The sequence below is a fragment of the Sprattus sprattus genome (assembly GCF_963457725.1).
Source record: "Sprattus sprattus genome assembly, chromosome: 3".
Lineage (NCBI taxonomy): Eukaryota > Metazoa > Chordata > Actinopteri > Clupeiformes > Clupeidae > Sprattus > Sprattus sprattus.
Genome location: NC_137922.1, coordinates 19038779 through 19062303, shown reverse-complemented (window position 1 = coordinate 19062303; position 23525 = coordinate 19038779). Strand labels below are relative to the sequence as shown.

Genomic DNA, 23525 nt, shown 5'->3' with positions numbered 1-23525 from the left:
GGTACAATCACACCGCTAGCAAGTTGTTAAGATTGTAGGTAGTAGCATGCTAACATTAGCTAGGGGGCTCATACACCTCGCAAATCCGTTCTCAGACTTATTTTTCAGCTATAATTAAAGTTTTTTGACCTTGTACAATGTACAGTGTCTATTTCTCTTAATTTATTTTTTGAAATCTAAGCAAAAAAATGTCAAACTAACAATTTATAGGTACAAACAAGACCAGCTATGGAGTTTGGTCCGCCATCTTTTATTTTTGATCTTCGCGCTCTTTAGACTTGAGCAGAAACACGATCGGATTGGCTAGTGCCTGTGCTGTCGTATTTGCATGAAAGGTGCTGTGAGTGAAGCGGTGCCCAGCTTGAGAGAGCTCCTGTGGGTAGCTGAATGTGTCGATTGGACTGAAAAATAACGTCTTCTCGATCAATTTATACGTTCGCTACAATATGTTGGATTTATGTTAATGTAAATTTAAAGGGAATAAATACAATTCTGATTCGGAAGACATTTAAATTTGTGGGGGAAAAAATTGGTTGAATTTTTTTTATTTTTATTTTTTTTTAGAAATATTAAAAAAAATTGTCTTATCAACCAAAGATTTCGCGACCCCCCTGCAGTACCTCCGCGGACCCCCTGGGGGTCGCGGACCCCCTGTTGAAGACCCCTGTTTTAAACCATATCTCCTTAATTATACCCTTCTGGATTTCTTCTGGTTCAAGTGACCAAATAAGCGGATGGAATATCACCTACAGTCCTGCTCACCATTATTGGCACCCCTAGTGAATATGAGCAAACAGGCTATGAGAAAATATGTCTGCTGTTTATCCTCTTGGTCGTCCACTCAAAATATTCACAAAAATCTTACCTTTTCATTAAAGTAAAATTATTGAAAGAAAAAAAACTGTTGACATTAAATAAATATTTTTCCCCACAACATGTGACACCCCTAGAAAAATCTTATTCCGTAATTGAAATCTAAGGAGGATGATTCGACTGGCAAAATAATCTCCAAGGATCACAGCTGGAGAATTGCAGACATTATTTGAATCTTGGGGTCACAAAGTCTTAAAAAATACCATCAGATGCCACCTACATCACCACAGGTTGTTTTGGAGGGTTGCCGGAAAAAAGCCTCTGCTGTCAATCAACAACAAACTAAAGTGCCTACAGTTCGCCAAATGTAAGTCAGACTTTCAATGGGCCCGAGTTATATGGTCAGATGAGACCAAAATAAAGCTTTTCGGCAACAAACAACAAAGGTGGGTTTGGCGTAGACAGTAAGATAGCCATACAGAAAAGCACCTAATACCCACCGTGAGGTATGGTGGCGGATCTTTGATGTTGTAGGGCTGGTTTTCTTCCAAAGGCCCTGGACATCTTGTTAGGATACATGGTATCATGGACTCCCATCAAATACCAGCAAATATTAAATGAAAACCTAACAGCCCCCTCCAGTAAGCTTAAAATGGGCCGTAGTTGGACCTTCCAGTAGGACAATGATCTGAAGCATACCTCAAAATCAACACAAAAATGGTTCACCGACCTCAGAAGAAAGGTTTTGCCATGGCCATCACAGTCCCCAGACCTAAACCCCATAGAAAAACTGTGGGAACTGAAGCCGAGTCTACAAGCGTTGACCTCAGAATCTGAAGGATCTGGAGAGACACTATGTAGGAATGATCTCAGATCCCGTGCCATGTGATCACCATCCTCATCACGCATTAAAGAAGAAGACCCAGAGCTGTTATCTTGGCAAAGGGAGGCTGCACAAAACATTTATTTAAGGGGTGCCAATATCTGTAGCACACATGTTTTGGAGAATAATATTTATTTAATGTCGAAAAAAAAAAATTCTTTCAATTATTTTACCTCGATGAAAAGGTAAGATTTTTATGAATATTGTGAGTGGAAGACCAAGAGGATAAACAGCAGACATATTTTTTCATAGCCTGTTTGCTCATATTCACTAGGGGTGCCAATAATGGTGAGCAGGACTGTACATCACCTACAGTTAGTCCATGGATTAAACCCTTACTGTTTACATTTCTAGTCCCAAATTGAATCTCTGCTTTACTGTCTAAGCACTGGAGTTTGATCATCATCATTTAAAATCTGTTAGATTTGTTTTATTGCTTTGTTACTGTGGTAACTGTAACTGTTAGAAAATCTTTCTAGGAAGACCATTCAACTTTCAGAATGAAAACTGAGTTTGTGTGATAGGTCCACTCCGGCGGAGCCATGGTAGTTTTTTAACTAAGAGACATGAATCAGAATGAGGATATGTTGTGCTTTGAAAAAAACAATGGTCAGAACGGAGACTGTGGTTTATGTGAAGCGGGGCAACATATCAGCATGTACTTCTCTGACTTTGTATATGCTGTTTTGATTGGCATTCATTTTTGTGTTGTGAATGTGTGAACTGGTTTCGTGCTGCTCAGAGGCATGGTCTTCTAGCACAAAACCAGCATTGCACCCCTAGAATATCACATCTGATACTTCTGCTGGTCTGTGCGGTACCTTTACTGCGTTGCCAGGGTTATCTGTTATTTTCCACAGATACAGAGAGGGGTAGAGAGGAAATGTTCTCCTCAAATAGTCATCCTAACGACGCCTTAATAGCATAAGTGCAGTATGTTGTGCCACTATTTCGTTTGATGTATCCTCTTTCTTTTTCCTGCTTTTTCAAAAAAAATTCAAAGGGTATGTAGCCCGACCCACTCAGAATAGGATGAGAGCAAGGCATCCGCTGGCAGCCCAGCATCATCTCCAGCCCTCCTCTACTTCAACTGAACTAATCACGTAAACCCAAACCGTGTAAGACGACCCAAACACTGGAGTGGGCAAAAACATGATAAACTGTTTGTTTACTGTTTGTTTACTGTTTGTTTACAAGACCAAGAAAACATCCTCATCACGAGTAGCTTTTCAAACAAACTCTCAGCTTATGCTTCTCTCCCAGGAGAAGAAGGAAGCTCTGATGGAGTGATGAGCCCTAAGTGACCTAGAGGAGAATGTTTTTCTTCATTTTAAAAAGAAATGGAGAGATGTGCCTCAGAAGTGATCCTAGGGGCCTAGACTCCAAGGCCCATTGTACCCTTCAAGAATAACGGTCTTGATATGCAATGCCAAAGCTTTTCCAGAGTAAATTAAAGTTTGCAAAGTGTCAGAAAATAAATCTGCAGGGAAAACTATTTGAAAGGATGTCAATATAAAGAGGAACATATTCCTGCTTGTTATTTCTTTGACCTAAGTGGGGGTGTGGTACTTTTTTTAGTACAAATACCTAAAGGTTAATAGAAAATCTCGATTAAGCACCATTGCAATGTTTAGTTGTGAACTGTGCACATATTGGCACTTTCCTATTGTGCATTAGAACAGGGTTTTTCAACCGGTGGTTCGTGGCCCCCTGGTGGTCTGTGACGGCATTGCAGGGGGTCCGCACCATGAGCCTATGTTGATCAGTTCACCATTGCATTTTTTAATTTTTATAAATTCGCTTTGATATAACACATTTCCAGATTTCTCTTGAATGCTGTGAAAATATCGTGTTATAGGCAACATATCTGTGCAGGGGGCGTGGCGGCGGATAGAGATGCACACTGATAATTTCACATAATTAATTAAGTGTTATAGGCAGCATATCTTTGCGGGGGGAGGGGGCGTGGCGGTGGCAGTTACAAACACGCACGCAGATTCAGGCACATCGGTGGTCCGCAAATTACTTTCTAGTAAGAATGGTGGTCCCTGGGACAAAACCAGTTAAAAAAACACTGCCTTAGAACCATGAAGTGTTATCGAAGGTTTGGTTACTCAAGACCCTATTAAGTCAATTCTTCACATACAAAACTGTAGAAACATAAGGTTGGTACAACTAATTACTTCAATTTTAAGGCAACTGAAACCATTTTTCAGTTAAGACACTTTCACCTGATGCGTAAAGCATCTGTCTACAGCAACATCAGGCTTGCCAGCCAAAAGAAAACGAGGTTGGGCTGTGGTGTCAAATGTTTCAAGTATAGCAATAAATTGTCTGAACCGGAAGAGGTCACTCAAATTTTGATGCAGTGCAAAGACGCTTACTGGCCCTGTCAGAGTGACTGCAGGTGGACTGCAAACGGCCGGCGGTCAATCATTTTGTAGCAATGCATAGCTTGTGCTCCTGCCTGTTTTTGAGAGGGTATTCAGATATGTGGTGTCATGTGGAGATGAGGCATTTCATTTGAAAGGACACCAGTTATCTCCATTCCAGACTACTTTCAACAAGAAAAATGTTTATTAATTGAAAGACAAGCCACAGATTTTAAGAAAACAACACTAATAAGCTAGCCTGAGCTCAAGTCTGAAATATTCAGAAAAACAAACTACATGTGTCTTTAATATTTCCTATATTTTCCTCATAACGACACACTAAATGTTAATATATGCCTTTATAAATATAAAAGTTCCCCAGTTTGTTATCCTTTTATGTAAAATACACAATACAAATCACTCTACACATATTGGTTAGCTCTTACCAATTCTCAGAGGATATAATATACTAAGAGGTAACTTGAAACAGCACAAAAAAAAAAAAAAAAAAAACATATGTATGCAAAATACCATACATCATCCAAAAACCAGAAGGAAGAGAAAAAAAAAAAAAAAAAAAAAATCACAATTTACACTTGCCAACATTCAAAAAAAAAATTAAACAGTCATTATGACAGTTAAAGAAAGAGACTGTAAATAAATAACCTTTCACTTTTTTTTTTTTTATCTTTATATTTACAACTAAGACTGACCCTGGGAGTGAGAGAGGGATGACCTCACAGTGGCCTCCCAGAGTGCCATAATGCTTGTGCTTGCATTAGAATGCGCTACCGCGGGCAACCACTCACTAAGTAAACCGTCAAATGGCACTTAAAAATATTCCCGGACACAGAAACTTGACAAAGCAAGCATACCACTTCCATTAAATTATAAAGAGAGAAAGAAGAAAAACAAACACAAGAAAAAAAAATAACAAACAAAAAAAGGTATCAAAACTGGTCATGATGGCGATAGTGCAGTGGCCTTATTGGCATATCCCAGTTCAGTTTGCACCATCATCATGAGTGTCCAGAATGTTCCACTTTTTTTCACTGTGGAGGGGGGAATGGCGTTCCCCCACGGTTGTGGTATAAACCACATACACGTCTGCCATCCACTACTTACAAGTCTTGAGGAGCTTGAGGTGTTTCGCAGGCAGACCTGAACCTCATGTTTGGGTGGGGGAATGTACCTACACTGTGGGGCATGGCTGGCTGTGGTGCCCCCAGATCCAGGCCCTGGTACTGGCACTGTCCCTATTCCCAGCCCCAGGCAGGCTGTAGGTCCCTGGGAGGTCGCTGGGCTGGGCTGGGCTGGGCTGAGAGGTGGCGGTTGTGGCAGCAGGCAGTTCTCTCTGGTCCTGGAGGTGAGGATGAGAATCAAAGGCACTGGGGTCTCCTCTCGCCTCGAGCTGCCTGCCACTGACGGTAGGAGGGGCAGCGCCTCTCGATGGGAGGGCCCTGCTCTTGGGTTGCAGTTTGCTAAATGGGGTTTGATATGTTGCTGAGATGTTGAAAAAATTGCATTGCATTGATTTCCACATGTAGTGTTTGTGTGTGTGTGTATGTGTTTTCTTCTTAAAACATAGAGAAAATAATCGATACATTTAAAATTAAAACATGCCTGCTAAAATTGTAGTTCATTACAAGACAAGTGCCACAACACACACAAAAAAAAGAGCAGGCCAATTTTTTCCACAACATCCCATTTCTGTAAATGCTAATTATGAGAGGTCATCTTCACATTGAACTTGGAGCCAGTGTATATGAGAGAGTACTCAGACTAAGACTCTTGCAGCCGAGTCAGGCTTTTCTGAGGCTGCCAACTTTATACTTATATTCCTCTGTCTGGCACATGTTTGAAAAAGAAGAGAACAAATAAAAAAACGACTAATAAAAGGAAAGTCATGATTTCTAGCAGCACAAAAAGAAAGGCATGCAATACCAATAAAAAAAAAAGCACTTTCAGGAGTCTAATGCACATAATCAATACATAAATCGGTTCATGTCCAACTAATCAGTTTCTATGAGCCGTTTCCAGAATTGGACACCAGAATTTACAGCAGTAATTTTCATGTGAACATAAGAGAACAGCAGACAGGTTGTCTTTCGCTGCACAGTGGCTGGACAGTTCAGTAGTTTTTCAGGGCTTTTGCTTCCCCTACTGAAAGTGAAACTATTCACACACACACACACACACACACACACACACACACACACACACACACACAGACACACACACACACACAGACACGCACACACACTCACAAACTGCACCTCAATTTGACAATAAATACAATAGTCCTACTTTGCAAGGCATTATGATGATGATGATGATGATCCATTTGGTCGTTAATTCAAAGCTGCATTGAGGAGCATCACGTTCCATAAAGATCTTCATAAACATTGTGCTCGCACACAATTACCACCACTTTTCAGACAAAAAAAAAATAAAAATCATGTGTCAAACACAAATGAGTGGCCTCAAACAAACAAACGAAAAATACCTTAAGATTCCTCTTGGGGCAGGGGTTATTAATCAAAGGAGGGTGGTGGTGGCTTTGTCTCATCATGACAAAGGAAAATCATCTCAAACCAGTAGTCTTTTTTTCCCCTCAATAAACATAAATATACATTTCAAGTGAATAAAACATTCCTGTATGGACAACAATCAATCAAAAAGACACAGAACCAAAGGCGTTCGTGCAGACAGCTCTCCTGATTGAGGAAAACAAAAACTAAAACACAACTATTTAGGAAAATGATCAGTAGTAAGGAGTATTTCCAGTTCATCATCTTATGCCATGTAGAAGTGTGTTGTGTGTGTTTTTTTTCTAATAGTGTAACAGCTATCAAAGAACAGGTCAAGTGTACAACAACAACAACAGGTCAAGAACAGGTCAAGTATACAACTAGGTTACAGTGTAAATCATAATCCCGCCAGACTGATAGCCACATGATCTTAAGATCACATCTTAAGAGCTCAGTGAGGGAGGTGGGTCATAAACCCAGCTGCCCTTGGCCACCAGTGACCATCACAGCAAAGGCAGACGCAGAATCTTAAGGTCTGTCAGCAGCTAACTTAAGCTAGGAGGTGTTAGCTGGATGCTAACTCTGAGCTGACAGTCTCCTTCAACTGTGTGTGTGTGGGGGGGGGGGGGGCGGGGAGAAAAACATAAATGCCACCTGCGGCACGTTAACGGTTTAGCCATATTAGAAAAGGTAAAGAAACAAGTAACAGAATATGCATCTGTTGCGTCTTCAGTAGAATTTGTCTGAATATAATATCTATATATATTTATATAGCTATATATCATAGAAAATCTCAACTTTTGGTCCTCTGTACAGATATTTACTGTTAAGCATGAAAAAAGCGAAGGGCTAGGTTGACAGAAGAGGATGAGAGATGGAGGGATGGGAGGAGGGCACCACTGGCATGAGGTAGGGGCACAAGAGGGCACTACGGACTGAGGGAGAGGACAAAAAAGACGTACAAGCCCAATAGAACAAACACACACAATCAGCCAGGCTCAGGCATCTTGCACAACTCAAAGACGAGGCAAGACGTGGACTTAGAGTTAAGTTAGAGTTAAGAAGCAGTAGTATGACCAAAAAAAAAAATAATGCCAAGTATAAGACAACTAATTATGAGTAACTAATTAACAAAACCTCATTCAAAATATATTTTTTCCCCTCAATTTGACACAAATAAAGAAACCCAAAAAACTCAATCAAATCACCAAAACCCTCCTCTCCACTGACAAACAGCTGGTGCCAGTGTGGAGATGGTCACCCAATCACTGGGCAGACAGAAACGGCGTGCGGTGGCTGGGTTAAGGCACTGGGATGAACCCGAGGTACACAAGGTCCCTGACATTCGGCTTGGTTCTACAGCACGGCACAGGCGCGGGAGGAACAACAACAACAACCACCACCACAACAACAACAAAACCTCTCAGAGAACCTCATCTCCAACATCGCATCACTTCCTCTGTATTTGGTCCAATCCGAAGAAAGAAAAAGAAAGAAAAAAAGAATACAACAGAAATCTACAGCAGTCACAACACAGCAATATTGAACACACAGAATAAGACACCCGGTAGAAAAAACAATGCCCATATAAAAACTATGAAGCGACTGAGCCTAGCCAACAGAAGGCATTTGGAACGACGTCCCACGCATAAACGTGGCGCATGAGAACGGCGTAGGTACGAGTGTGATCTCACACAACCTGCCTGACAACTCTAGCAGCACAGCGAAAAATATGGGGAGTAAAGACAGCACTTTTTCAGACACGACGCCAAGCAAAAAGAAAGGAAGGGCTGGGTAGGGGATGAAAGAGAAATATTTGGCAAAAGATTTTGTGTTTTTGCACAAACTGATAAACCATGATCATATCTGAAAAGTGATAACAAAAGACTAGTAGTGATAACAGGATGGTGAAAAAAAAAAAAATAAAATCCTTTCAAAAATCAAAAACGTCAAATCAAATGACGTTTGTTTCTTTTCAGACTTGGTGACTTGGATTTGAGCGCTAGATCATCGATGAATTTTAGTGTAAATGGAATATCGAAGCGTTTCTCGTGTTAAGGGACAAACCCTTGGGTGGACACACGTTGCCTCTTCTTCCCCTGTGCACCGTGTGGCTGAGGAAGAGTCGGGCGTCTTGATCCTCATCTTCAGTCAGTCATTCCCTCCTCTCCACCTCCTCCTCCTCCTCCTCTCTCTCAGTCCAGAGCATCCAGCTTCATCCACAGCATCTAAGAGAGGTCACCCCCCACCCAACAACAACAACCTCCTGATAAGGCAAGAGGGGAGACCTCTCAGCATCTCAACAGAACAAATGAAAACCAAATCTCATACAAAACAAAACTACAAAACAGCCAGAGAAAGCTTTAGACAAATTAGTCAAAAGGATGAGAGACTGGGTGGAGTGCTTCAGAAAGAAGAACTGGATGAGGAGAAGGGAAGGTGGAGGTGGTTGAAGGTGAAGCTTGACCCTGCGCCCTCCCCCCTGCACCCTTTACACAGGGGTGAAGCTGTTCCCTGCACTGTTGCAGTGGCGGATGGTGCTGGTGGCGCCGGGAGGAGGCGGTGGCAGGATGTGCACGGGGTGATCGACCGGGATGACCGAGGCGGCGGCGGTGGTGATGCAGGGCAGAGCCGGTGGCAGGATGTGCTCGGGGTGATCGAGCGGGACGACCGTGGCGGCCGCGGTGGTGGTGATGCAGACGGTGGGCAGCGAGCTGAGCATGCCCACCACGGCGCTACTGCCGTCCTCCATAGTGCCCACCTGCAGCACCTGGATGACCTCGGGCTCCACCTCCATCTCGGACTTCTCCCGCTTGGCCAGAGGCTCGCCGCAGTCCTCCAGGTCATCCTCCAGATCGCTGTCCATCTCGCTCACCTCGTCTGGAAACACATGGACTACATCCAATGATTAGAAGGTCCAGGTCAAGGTCAAACCATTGCACAGAAACTTCACAGACAACACAATGGGGTGGCTGATCTCTGATCTAACTTAGCCTTATTTATGGCATATTGGGGTTTAAGCCCGATCATCACATCAAAGTAATATGGCGTAGAATACATGAAGTGTGATGACCATTACTAAGCCAAGGAAGAATATCCAGGTTCAGAATGTAGCAATCTGCTAGCTATTCTGCTCAGACTTCTTGAATTGAACACATCATTGCTATAGTTAATTACAGTAATGGGCCAAATCAGTTGGTTATGAGTCAAAACATATTTCAGTTACAGCAGCCAAGCCAAAACCACTTTGAATCTCAACCTGGACCTGCCATATGCGGTCACCACAGGTACACTTCAGAGTTGTGTGTGTGCTCACCTTTGTCCATGTTGGGAGACATCAGCTGGTCACACTGCAGCAGGCAGAGCAACAAAAGAAAGAAAGAAAGAAAGCAAGTAAGAGGGAGATCCCATGTCAGAGTTCACCACATGATTGTAGCTACATCTGCATATGCTAAACCTATGCTACACCACTAGTGGAGGTTGGTGTCAGGCTGAAGTTGCATTTACACACAAATACTTGGCACGTGTTCTCACCTCCAGAGACATATGGGCGTGTGGATGCATGAATATGTGCAGAATGACTCAACAGAAGACTCTATGGTTCAGAGATGGAACAAGGAGCCTGTGCTCCCAGCTGGATTTATTCTCCCTGAATTGTATATCTGCCATAAGCCGAGCGCTCCGAGAGTGTGTCTGAGTAAGCATCTGCATGCGGCTACGCACTCAATGCACATGGATGTGTGTGACAGTATGAGGAATCCATCTCAAACATGTGCATAGATATTAATGTATACATTAATAATGATGTATGGGTGATAAATAAATACATGCCAGTAATATTGTAGGGCTACGGTCTACGGATATAGTTATGAATGGATTCTGGGATAATGAAGAGGTTGACAACACATACTGAAAGATGTTTTGAGGTTTAGCATGTTTTCAGGGACAATCAAAAAGTAATGTTCAAGACATTGCACTACCTAGTGTAAGTGTTTATACATGTGTGTATGTATGTATGTATGTATGTATCTGTAAGCGTGTGTGTGTGTGTGTGTGTGTGTCTGTGTTCATCTATCCTCACCTCTCCCATGACACCTATAGGTGTCTCCCCTGTAGCCTGGGCCACACGGTGCTCCACAAGGTAGAACATGTACTCGTCGTACAGCAGGCGGATCAGGTGGAAGGAGCCGAAGCTGGCTGCACTGCGCAGGGTCAGGTCCCGGATCACCATCGAGCTTCAGGAGGAGGAAGAGAAAACATCAGAGGAGGAAGAGCAGAGAAAACATCAGCCTCTCTGCTGCAGAGAAAACGTCAGCATCTCTGCTGGACTCAAGACGGCAAAGAGAAAACATCAGCGTCTCTGCTGGACTCAAGGCGGCAAAGAGAAAACATCAGACTCTCTGCTGGACTCAAGACGGCAAAGAGAAAACATCAGCCTCTCTGCTGCAGAGAAAACATCAGCCTCTCTGCTGGACACAAGACTGCAAAGGTGACTGACAGGTCCTTCCTACTGTTTCAGCCATCACAAAGAGGTTCTGTATCGAAGGTATGAAGAGATATTTACATCTTGACGTGATTTTCAGTTTTCATTCAACAGAGGGGGGCAGGGGGTAAGCATTGTTGTTGGCATGTAGGTTCCCTTGGCAATCAAGACTTCTCTCTATGGACTCGTGGTGGGCTACATCAGTTGACCATCATCAATAATAATATTGTAAATAGTAACTAATACTTAAGCCGGGAGCCAATTTTGGTAGTAAATACCGATCAAATCTGCTGCTGGCAGGGCAACAACACAAGCCTGTCTTCAAAACCCGGTTACTTGAAACCATTCGCCTCTCCAAGAGGAACAAAATCTGTGAACACAACCCTTCCACCCCTTTCGCTTCAAATAGGGGTGCATGGCGGTGCATAGCTCCCGTACCTGTAGAAGGACCACTTGAGCAGGAACTGGCGTGCTGCCTTGGGAAAGCTGGCGCGGTCCTCGTAGGGCTTAAGCACCTGGCTCACCACGTTGTCCAGCCAGGCGGCCCACTGCTCCAGGGAGCTCTGCTGCTGCAGCGTGGCTTTGAAGTCCTGCTCCAGACGCTGCACCACGCCCTCCTCGCACTGGCACACCCACGAGGCCTGCTCCTGTACACACACACACACACAAACACACACACACACACACACACACACACACACACAGACAGACAGACAGACAGACAGACAGACAGACAGAGAGACAGACAGACAGAGAGAAAGAAATGTGTGAGCATAACACATACAGGTGCTTTCGAATGTGCCCACATTTAAAGGTAGTCTCTCAGTCATACTAATTCAAGGATCTTTTTGAATTATTAAACTGGAGTGCATGCTCTAAAGACATACTCTGGTGCTTTTTTGACAGTGGGGTGATGGGAAAACATAAAAACAAATGACCTCTGTCCATGATGTGTCTAAGCCAAGAAAATGCCACGGGGCATGTACAGGGAGATTGACTCTAGGGAGAGCACTGAAGGGAAAGGGTGTTTGTTTTGCACATGACATTCAAAAGAGCCAGGCCCAATTCATGTCAGTATCCCTTCAAAACCCAAACACGCACTAGCCCCATATCATGTTATCACTGCTCTCTCTCACTGCTCTCACTCACTGCTCTCACTCACTCACTGCTCTCTCTCACTCACTGCACTCACTGCTCTCACTCACTGCTCTCACTCACTGCACTCACTCACTGCACTCACTCACTGCACTCACTCACTGCACTCACTCACTGCTCTCACTCACTGCTCTCACTCACTGCACTCACTCACTGCACTCACTCACTGCACTCACTCACTCACTCACTGCTCTCTCTCACTCACTGCACTCACTCACTGCTCTCACTCACTGCACTCACTCACTGCACTCACTCACTGCTCTCTCTCACTCACTGCTCTCACTCACTCACTGCTCTCACTCACTGCACTCACTCACTCACTGCACTCACTCACTCACTGCACTCACTCACTGCACTCACTCACTGCTCTCACTCACTGCACTCTCTCACTCACTGCTCTCACTCACTGATCTCACTCACTGATCTCACTCACTGATCTCACTCACTGATCTCACTCACTGATCTCACTCACTGCACTCACTCACTCACTCACTCACTCACTCACTCACTCACTCACTCACTCACTCACTCACTCACTCACTCACTCACTCACTCACTCACTCACTCACTCACTCACTCACTCACTCACTCACTCACTCACTCACTCACTCACTCACTGCACTCACTGCACTCACTGCACTCACTCACTCACAAGAACCTGTTACCAATATAAAGGCTCCACACGAACACATACCACATGACCTACACAGACAACCGGGGGTGTGTGGAACTGACCTGCACGTTGGCGAAGTCCACTCGGTTGAGGTCGGACAGCATCTGGTTGATCTGCGAGGTATTCTGCAGCACGGCGCGCGCCGCCTGTGCCAGGTGGTTCAGGGATGTGTACCTGCGCAGCGTCTGCGCAAAGGCACTCACAGCTGACACCTGGAGGCAGTGAAATGCCACACACACACATTAGACTTTCTCCTAGTCCTGAAGAGACATGAACCAGACAGATAGACAGACAGATAACTGAACACCCATTCTCTCTCACACACCAAATGTGAGAAGGATATTTACATACATGCCCCACTAACACAGACCATTCAGAGCATGTGTGTAATAAAGACTTATAAACAAACAAGAACGAATACAAACTAGAAAATGCATTTCCTGAAGGAAATACCAGTGCATGAAATGCAAAAGTTAGGAAAGGAAGAAGAAAAGAAAGAAGAGTGAAAGAAGGAAAGAAGAGTGAAGAAAGGAGAGAAGAGAGGAAGAAGGAAAGAAGAGAGAAAGAAGGAAAGAAGAAAAGAAAGAAGAGTGAGGAAAGGAAAGAAGAGTGGAAGAAGAAAAGAAAGAAGAGTGAAAGAAGGAAATCATAGTTGAAGAAGGAAAGAAGAAAGGAAAGAAGAGTGAAAGAAGGAAATGCCTAGGAATAACAATACAGGGCATTTCATGCACTGTAATAAGAAGAAGAAAATGCCTAGGAATAACAATACAGGGCATTTCATGCACTGTAATAACAATACAGGGCATTTCATGCACTGTAATAATATATAAAACAGCCATGGGACAGACACTGTAAACACAATAATCCCAGTCCTGACATGAAAAATGGCCGCCCCATAACCAGGTCAGACCAGGGGTCCACAGGGGAAGCAGCAGGGACTTGGTGGCTACCGCCGGGCTGGGAGGCAGCGGACACTGACCTTGGTCTGGACCATCCTTTGGGGCACGGCGTTCATGGCCGTGTTGAGCCAGCCCTCCAGGCTTTTGGCAAAGTTGCGGATGGCTTGAGTCAAGGCACCTGAGGGGGGACAGAGGACGTGAGTGAGAGCGAGCTCCGCAGGGAACAGATCAGAGTAGGGCTGACACCCAGGGAACCTCAGAGAACTCATCCTTAAGGCTGAGAGAGTTTTATGTTATGAAACCTTTTAGAGTGTCTCTTAAAGAGTAGGAGTGAGTCTCAGGAGAGAGCATAAACAATCTTTACATTTTGCCTTGTTTGAGTGTAGGAGTAAATGTAATGCACTATAAGATGACTGAAAGGTTCAGATGGATTCTTCTTATTCAGAGTTAACAGTGCAGTGGATTGTTTGTGTGTGTGTGTGTGTGTGTGTGTGTGTGTGTGTGTGTGTATGTGTGTGTGTGTGTGAGAGAGAGAGAGAGAGAGAGAGAGAGACTCACTGGGTATAGGCCTGAGGACATCTGGTATGAGTATCTCCACCAGGACCTGGTACATGAGGTGGTCGCAGGCACTCATCCACTTCAACACGCCCTCGTTCCTGCAGAGCAGCAGCAGCTTGGCCCGCGGCAGACGGCTCTCGATCTCACTCACCGCACTGTGTGTACACACACACACACACACACACACACACACACACACACACACACACACACACACACACACACACACACACACACACACACACACACACACACACACACACACACACACACACACACACACACACACACACACACACACAGTACACAAAGATTAAACATTGGTAAATGCACACCACCTTGTGCTGAATGATCTACAGGACCTAGGGCTGCAAATAACAAATACTGTAGGTATGTAAGGCACTGACCTGTTCTCTGTAATGGTGGCGCCCTCTACAGTACTGGAGTGAGTATAACGCCAGAAGGTCTGCCACAGCTTCTCTATCAGGCTGAACTGCAGGTTCACCACCACGTCCAGGATGGCCTGTGTACCAACACACGCATACAGTTTAGACAGCATAGTGTTGAGCTAACACACAAACCTTAAAAGTCGTCATTCAGTCCCCATATTTGTGTCAGTTCTCTGTTTTGTTTACTCCATGTTCTCTCTCAGGGACACCGAAACACCAGTGCTGTGAGAGTCACCGTTAAGATTATTATTATGGTCTGTATGGGAGTGTGCGTGACCCCACTGACCTCACAGTGCTCCCTGTAGAGCGTCTGCAGGGCTCTGACGTCATCAAGGATGATGTGGTCCACGCAGGTCTCTCCCAGGTCCAGCTCCGCAAACTCTGGCAGCGCACGGGAGGCATCTAAGAGACGGAGAACCCAGAAAATCAGACAAACACAAAGTAACGTTACGCTACGTACGCAACACTAACGTATATTTAATCTCTTAATTTATGAGAGGGGCTAAATTGGCAGAGGTTGGAAAAGGAGGTGGTACTGACCCAGGAACTGCTGGTGGTGCTGGCTCTGAGCGATGACGGTCTGCTCGGCTGCGTTGGCCGTGTTCTGCACCGTGGCCCCAGCGTAGTTCTCCCCCGACATGGCGTCCACCTTGGCAACCGGCTTGAACCTGACCAGACAAAGAGGTTGGTGGTGAGCAAAATTTCGAAAAATGCACACATGCGAAACTGCGAAACTCACTTGTACCTCATAGCTGCAAGGTATTTTGAATGCTTTTTATTTAATAACATAGAGAAAATAGGCTTCCATAAATACACCTAATCACAATTTAAAGCTGCTTGTTGCCAACTCATTTTGATGTTGTTGCATAGTCCTAATGAGCTGGCCTACTTCCTGAACATTTCAGTTTAAAGAGTTAGCACTAAGGATGATACATTAGAGCTGTAACTTATAATGAAAAAAAAAAAGAGAATACTGAAATATTAATGAATCCAGACATATACGTACAAACTTTTTGTTCTGTAGCCCACGTGTTTTATAAAAGCAAGCTAGTGTTTTTTTTAAAACTTTTTATGCTTAATGCCCTACATTTTTAGAGTCATCAAATGGAGAGGTTGCTGAAACCAGCTAAATACCCTTCCCTTTAACAGCCTGCGCGAGTACGAAACATCGCGGCGCAACATGGCAGACTCTGTGGAATAGGACCCTCTCCCTATGTACATACTCAAGAAGGGCTTGTTCTAAGCTAACGGAAATACAACAATTTGTTGTAATTATGCACTAAAAAAAGAATACTATATTCAATTTTTACTAAAAATGCTAAACTACAAAACTACACACTGTACCTTTAAATGCCAATGGTATCAACCTGTTGCCTCTTTCAAGTATGTGGAACTATGCCATATGGTAACACAATACCTCCAACCAACAAACAACACGAGAAAAAAATATCTTATATACAATGCTGCATGCATGCAAAACAATATTATATCAGGTTTGTACTAAATACATCAGTGTGGGCTTGTTGAAATTAATATGTTGGGTAAAGACTTCAATTCAGGAGGATGGTCCGGTGAGAGATGTTTTTAGATGAACTGGGCATGTGCATATACGTGTGTGTGTGTTTGTGTGTGTGTGTGTGTGTGTGTGTGGTTGGTGTGTGTGTGTGTGTGTGTGTGTGTGTGTGTCAGTGACGTGCAGTCAGGGTAGGCAAGGTAGGCACTGCCTACCCTGACAAAATTCAAACGTTAAAATGTTTATTAAATAATTGTATTTAATAAACTTGTATTTGTATTTGTACCGAGTATTCTTGTGATTTATATATGCCATATATACGTTATTCCAATTGTTTAGACGTTGCGATGACAATTGTATCAGTTACGCATAAACAAATACAAAAAAACGGTAGAATAAGCAGTGCCTTTACTGTCCATTCATTGTGAAAGGCAACGAAAAATGTCGCGCATGCGCACTACGATTCTGTATTCTTTAACATGTACGTCGAAAGGCACAACTCTCCTGTGCCTTTGCACATAAATATGTTATGCCAGTAATCATATACGTTACGTATCAAACATGGACCAATTAAAATCGAGATATTACTGGACAAGCGTAATCCCCACGAAAATCAAAGTAAAAATGACAACAGCGGTATCTGCCGATATTGTGGAACTTAGACATTTCTCTAAACTCGACTTTAATAGAAAAAAGGAGTAACTGGCAAGAGGGAGGCCTTTGCCAACACTAGATGAACTTCTGCAGAAAAAGGGACCAAAAATTGTCCAACGTTTCAAACGGACTGGTATGACAAAAAAGATTGGCATTGTGGCTGTGCCAGTCAGGTGAGTCAGAAACTATTTTGAGCTTAATTTTGAAATGATAAGTGTGGGGTTGAATTAATGCAGACTGCAAGCCATTTGCTTTCATATTCAATTGAGCAGTGTGTGTTCTCATTGTTGCTGACTGACATACATAATTGGCCGCTGTGCAATAATTAAGGATAAAGATGGTTGCATTCTGATGATGAACATTAACTGGTTTGTGCTTGCGTGTGCGAGACTGAGAGTAGTAGACTACACGATATGTCATCGTGATTGGATTTTTTTTGAATATATCGATCGACCGTGCCTTTGTGCCGCACTTGTACCTACTGTTGTGACGTAGCCTATTAGCCTAAACAATAAATAAGGTAATCTGGCTTTCATAACTCAGTGCCTACCCTAGTACTGACTTCACCGCACGTCACTAGTGTTTGTGTGTGTGTGATGTTACCTCTGCTTGGGCTGCTGTCTGAGTGCCATGTACTGCATGTCCTCCTGCAGCCGGTTAAGGGGTGAGTCAGGCTTGACGCGGATCCCGTAGTAGTGGTACTTAGAGTTCCCCCTGCAGGACAGACAAGACAACAGCAGTCAGTCAGTTAGAGCAGTCGGGTGGGAGAGACACAAAGATGATTGTTCAATGAAAAGCTGGTATGAGGACAAAGGGGTAGGAGAGAATGGGGGAAGGAAGGAAGGAAAAAGGTAATAAAGAGTGGGTGGTTAAAAAAAAGAAACAGAGCAGAAGAATAAAGAGCGGGTGAACTGAGAAGAAGAATGAGAGAGGAAGAGAGACAGGTAATACAATCAGTGAAAAGGAGTTGAGACGAGGAGATGTGAGCGGAGGTAAGGAGGACAGGAGAGGAAGGTGAGAGGACACTAGAAGAAAGAGGACAAAAGCAGCAGTGAGGAGAGATGACAGATGAACAAAGGGAGAGAGGGAGGGAGAGAGAGAGAGAGGGAGAGAAAGAAAGAGAGAGAGAGAGGGAGAGAAAGAGAGAGGGAGAGTGGGAGTGAGAGAGGCCAGGAGGGAGCTGAGGAGAGCCGAAGGAGCAGACCTACCGGGTGCCCAGGCGTCTGGTGCGGAGCCCCATGAAGATGGAGCGGATGAGCTTGCCAAAGGAGGCGGCGTTGACCGGGTCCAGCTTCTGATCCTGGCAGTGGCGCATGTAGTGGTAGTAGAGGGTGGAGCGCGGCAGGCTCACGCCCTCCGCCGTCTCGTAGTTGTCCAGGAGCCACTGCAGCTGTGGGACAGAAGAGGGGCCCGCGCCGGGGTCCGTGTAAGAGCAGGTAGTGTCCTGAACGGGTTCTTACACTTGGGGAGGAAAAGGTTTTTTTGGAACCCTCCAAGGTTCTCCATGGCAACCTTCAACTAGTAATGAGTGCCTTTGCCATGGTTCCTAGCCGTATGAATTCCACACAATACAGGACATCTGGGTCAATTTAAAAAGCAGAGCTTTAATGCATATTGCAATGTGAACTGCATTGTCTTGCCCAGCGGGAATGCCACACAGACCTATAGTTACCTACAACCTACTGAGCAGACTAACAGTTATTCACATAATTGACTCTCAGACATTCTGCCTACTTCATTCGCAGCTATGGCTTTTTAAAAGTCTACAGTGATCCGTGTGTCCTTCACATACACATCCAATCGCACTCACATGTCATTCCAGAGGGAGGCTAGTGCCATACAATGGCAAAGAAATGTTACAGGCTGCATGTTTTGCAGCAGCACAATAGCATTCTTTTAAAAAAATCACCACCAATTCCAATTTGATTAGGATGTAAAGAATGGGGATAACGGGTGATACTTGGGGAAAGGGAACGTTTGGCTTTACTTACCACCTAGTGAGAAATACTTATAGTCCACGATATCAATGATTTAAATGACCAATTTGACTCGCGCTCAATGTATACCTAATGAAGTGCTTTTTCGCCACCGAGGGAACTCAACCATCCAGTTGGAAAACATCACACTTCCAGGTTTCATTTGACTCCTGCTTTATAATATAAAATGTGGGCGTTTGATGTACTCACGTATTGGACATGCATATTGTCTTTCTACGCCATTGACAGTCATGCATAGATGTATTAACAAAGTTGCCACTGTTTCTTAGGGTGCTGCCGCACTAAAGACAAAATAACCTAACCTTCTTCAAAGTCTATTAAATATAAAAACTTGAAATCAGTTTAAATTAGGTATTTTGATAACTCGGCCCGTCCAGAGAGGTTGATCAGAGCTTCATTGCTTCAACCCCAATGTAACGCATCAGAGAAAGGAAATGACAGTTGTAATAAGGAAAGGGTTGCAGACACTGAGTGTGTGTTTCCTTCCAAACAAAAGAGCAGTGCTCTGTGCATGTCTAAGTGTAGCACTCCTAGTCTGTGGAGCTCCCCTCTATATGAAAGGCAGCGAGGCAGCAGAAACACACAGAGCAAGAGAAACCATGCAGGGCTGAAGGACAGAGAAGCAGGAGGCAGAGGCGGGGGGTTTTGATTAAGAGCAAACTTACATGGCTGTTGAGCAGCGAGCTTCTCTGAGAGGACAACCCTTCAGACTTTTGGAGCGTCTCAATCGCCATTTCAATCTGATAGCAAAAGAGCAAAATAGAAATATATATAGAAAAAAAAAGCAGAGAGAGAGAGAGTGAAGGAGAAAAAAAAAGAAAAAGAAAAGAAAAAACATAATGACAGGGAGAAGCGTAATAAACGCTACAGCAGAAGACTGATAAACAATATCAAACACACATTCACAGGAAACAGCAGCTGTGATCAGCAAGAAACGTTAACTGATTCAAGCAGTGGACAGGAAAGCCAACCACCATCGTAAAACAAACAAATAAACAAAAAACACACACTTCAGACACAGTAGCGAAGCACAGCAATTAAACCCTCCTGTACGGCTGCGAGACCTCACCTCAACATACACGCAGGCAGCATACATTCTGTGTAACTGCCTGGTCCACCCCTACCCTTGCCAAATGTATTTAAGACATAACATTTTAGGGGCAGCATATGGCTTGCCATATCAAAGTGGAAGGAAATTGCTCGGGGGGTGGGGGAGGGGGGTTGGTGGGTTATGAACTGAAATGCAGTCTCACGTCAGCGTCACTACCACATCCCACCAGCAGGGGTCAAAGTAGACTCATCCTTGGCTGCCTTCGCTACAGCGCTTGAATCCCCCACCACCCCACCCCAGTCCCGGCGTCTCTGCGGATTTCAAGTGATGAAGTCAGCCCTGGCCTCCCCCACACACCTCATAATGATCTTCACCGCGGCAACAGGAGCACCTCGCCTTTTTACACACAGCGTTTTCATTTCGGGTGGGAAAATACAAGCGCTCCGCTCTTGAGGCAGAGGGGGCGGGGGTGCTCCGTGTGTAGGCTGAGTGTGTGGCAATGACACTCATGGTGTCAGTAAGGGGTGGGGGGTTAACTAAATAGCCAGTTGATTAAAAACAGCTCTACAGAGAGGAACGCACAGATAGAAAAAGATGTGTGTGGAGTGTGGAGAATGTTTCTGTTCTGTGTGGATTTGTTTACTCATACATGTGACTGCACAGTGAGCACATTACAAACACACACAAGTGCATACGTACATGTGCTCACTCTTGCACGTTCACACACACACACACACACACACTGCTACACTTGATTAGACACACATCCACACACATTCAATCAAATTGGTCGCACAGACTTGCATTAACACATGCACAAACAAGTCCTCCTCCAGACACACACACAGTCACAGGTTTCCCCTCCCACACATAAGACAAAACGGCGCAGGCGCAAACAGCCACTCACACTAACCGTGGCCGGCGAGGCACGGGGGGTCTGCGCTGTGGGGTGCGCCGTGACGTTGTCCATGGAGTTGCTGCCGCCGATGAGGTAGGCGCCCGAGCTGCTGATGAGCTGCCCCCCCGTCAGGCCCATGCCCATGCTGCCGGTGCCGCCGCTGCCCCCGCCGTTGTTGGCCATGCCGTGTGACGACACCACTGTGGTCACCTGCGATGAGCCCCCCTGCGTGTCAAAGTAGTTCCCCCCGCTGTTCTGGCTGTAGAGCTGGGGCTCCGAGTAGGAGTACGTCCGACTGCAGAGAGGAGGTCAAAGGGCAAGGTCACACACACACACACACACACACAATAGACCTCAGGGTGTACCAAACAACATGGACCTCTATGGCATTAGTATTCATTCAGCAACCAGAGTAGCCTCAAGCCACTGCAAAACAGAAAACGGTAAGGTAATGTAATGTTTTGATAATGAGCCCATTGGCAGTAAATAAAAAGGTGACATTTCAATTATTTATTGCTACGTCAAATGTTCGGCTGTAAGAGACACAAAATACGTTAAAAGCAGTCAGTTTTTATTTTTATTTTTTTAATGAAACCTGTATCTCAACTACTTTTACAAGGCTAAAGTAACACTAACACAGTGTTGCATATGGGCCACCATTAAGGATCATACAAAGCCGTGGTATAAATAAACAGAAATCTACAAGATTTCTGAATTCATGTCGGAACTGGCAGCTGACCCGTGTATGTAGAGCATTTCTTTTGGCAATAACCTAAGGTTTTACATCCAAATTATGGTCATATTTGGACTGTGTATGTGTGGGCGTTCAGATGGGCTATGGTTGTAGAACGGTTAGGGAATATATAGCGAGGAGGTCTTACAAATGAGGCTTTCTGGAGGAGGCAATATGGAACATTGGTTTTAACTAGTGTGTGTGTGTGTGTGTGTGTGTGTGTGTGTGTGTGTGTGTGTGTGTGTGTGTGTGTGTGTGCGTGCGTGTTTTCTTATATGTTCTAGAATTGACAGCATCAGATATTAAACAGCAGGTCAACAGTGCATATAGTGAAAAAGAGAAATCAGACAGGGCTCCTCGAGCCTTGAATGAGCCCCCAGTGCAGAAGTTGCAGTGGAGACAATCCTTCAATCAATCAATTTGTTTGTTTGATCAAGAGGGACAGTGTACATTTCATGAACATTCAAATGTAAATGCACCCAACTATAACCAAAAGGCTAGTTTCATTGGTAGTCCCCCTGCCAGAGTGAAAAAGGCTTTCAGGAACCTGCCTGTGCAGAGGTGTTTGCTACATCACCACCTTACAATGTCCATTTCTATGCAATTGTGTGTGTGTGTGTGTGTGTGTGTGTGTGTGTGTGTGTGTGTGTGTGTGTGTGTGTCTGTGTGTTAGAGGCAATGCTCTTGTAAGTGCTACATGCCAACACCAGTGACTTCACAGTGGGGGGATCCTTCAAAACACACTGACACACACACACACACACACACAGCACTGTGAGAGGTAATTATGGATGTCCTTGTGAGCACTTCAGGTCACAGTCAGGTGACTTCTCACACACACCGACAACAAAACAGGACTAACAGTTCAAGATAAACATATTTTAGTGACACCAGACATAGATAGACAGATAGAGGAAGGGAGGGAGGGAGAGAGAGAGAAAGATTAAGGGAGGGCTAGAGTACTCACATGGTCCCATTGGTGTAGACCCCGTTGTTCTCCTCCACATACTGGACCTGTGCTGGATACACATGCTGCACCTGCTGAACAGTCTGAGCCTGCACAGACCAGAGACACGGCACACATTAGCCTCAGACACACACACACTCACACACAGAGAAATGCAAACATACACATAGAACACACACACACACACACACACACACACACACACACACACACACACACACACACACACACACACACACACACACACACACACACACACACACACACACACACACACACACACACACACACACACACACACACACACACACACTTGAGCCAGCCAAGTCAGGACACTGATTAGTGATGGACAAAACTAAAACAGCACACATAAACTCACAAAGCAGTCACACACCCACTGCTTCACACACACACACACACTCACCTGCTGCTGGACGGCCACCTGAGAGACCCCTTGCTGTGCAGAGACGGCCGGCTGCACGCTGGTCTGGAGGGGCACCGTGGACGAGTCAGCGCCGGCCTCGGGCGTTTGCATGGCGCCTGCACACACACACACACCACACACCACACACCACACACTTTGTCAGATACAACTGGTTTGCCCGAGGGTAGGCCTACCAGTGAGAGTATCTCAACAGCCTGGCTGGTTCATAGGCTACATGATCCCAACAGAGTGCTGCTTTTGGCCCAGCGCTTCTGATATGGCAGGACAGAAGCCTGATGCTATAAATTTATAGAACACCCTGTTCACATGTGCAGACTCTCCTCGTTTACCAACACAAAGACATCACAGGCAAATCAGAGGGTGGGGGGGGGGAGAAGGACGTGTTTGAGTGCTGTGGTGTGTCAAAACTCAAGGAACCTGAGAGCAGAGGACACTACTGCCTGCAGGGTTT

The 23525-nt window shown here is 44.8% G+C and overlaps 1 protein-coding gene across 1 annotated transcript; it reads right to left on the bottom strand.

The window, feature by feature from the left end:
* Window positions 1-9090: 9090 nt before the first annotated feature.
* Window positions 9091-23164, bottom strand: rfx3 (regulatory factor X, 3 (influences HLA class II expression); the record flags this gene model as incomplete). Its single annotated transcript, XM_080833864.1, has 16 exons — window positions 9091-9494; window positions 9916-9949; window positions 10681-10834; window positions 11521-11729; window positions 12973-13122; window positions 13890-13987; window positions 14368-14522; window positions 14775-14890; window positions 15103-15218; window positions 15357-15484; window positions 17587-17697; window positions 18192-18373; window positions 19646-19720; window positions 20939-21224; window positions 22630-22718; window positions 23054-23164. 16 exons carry the CDS (start codon window positions 23162-23164, stop codon window positions 9091-9093), a joined length of 2418 nt encoding a protein of 805 aa, XP_080689990.1.
* Between the last annotated feature and the right edge of the window lie 361 nt (window positions 23165-23525).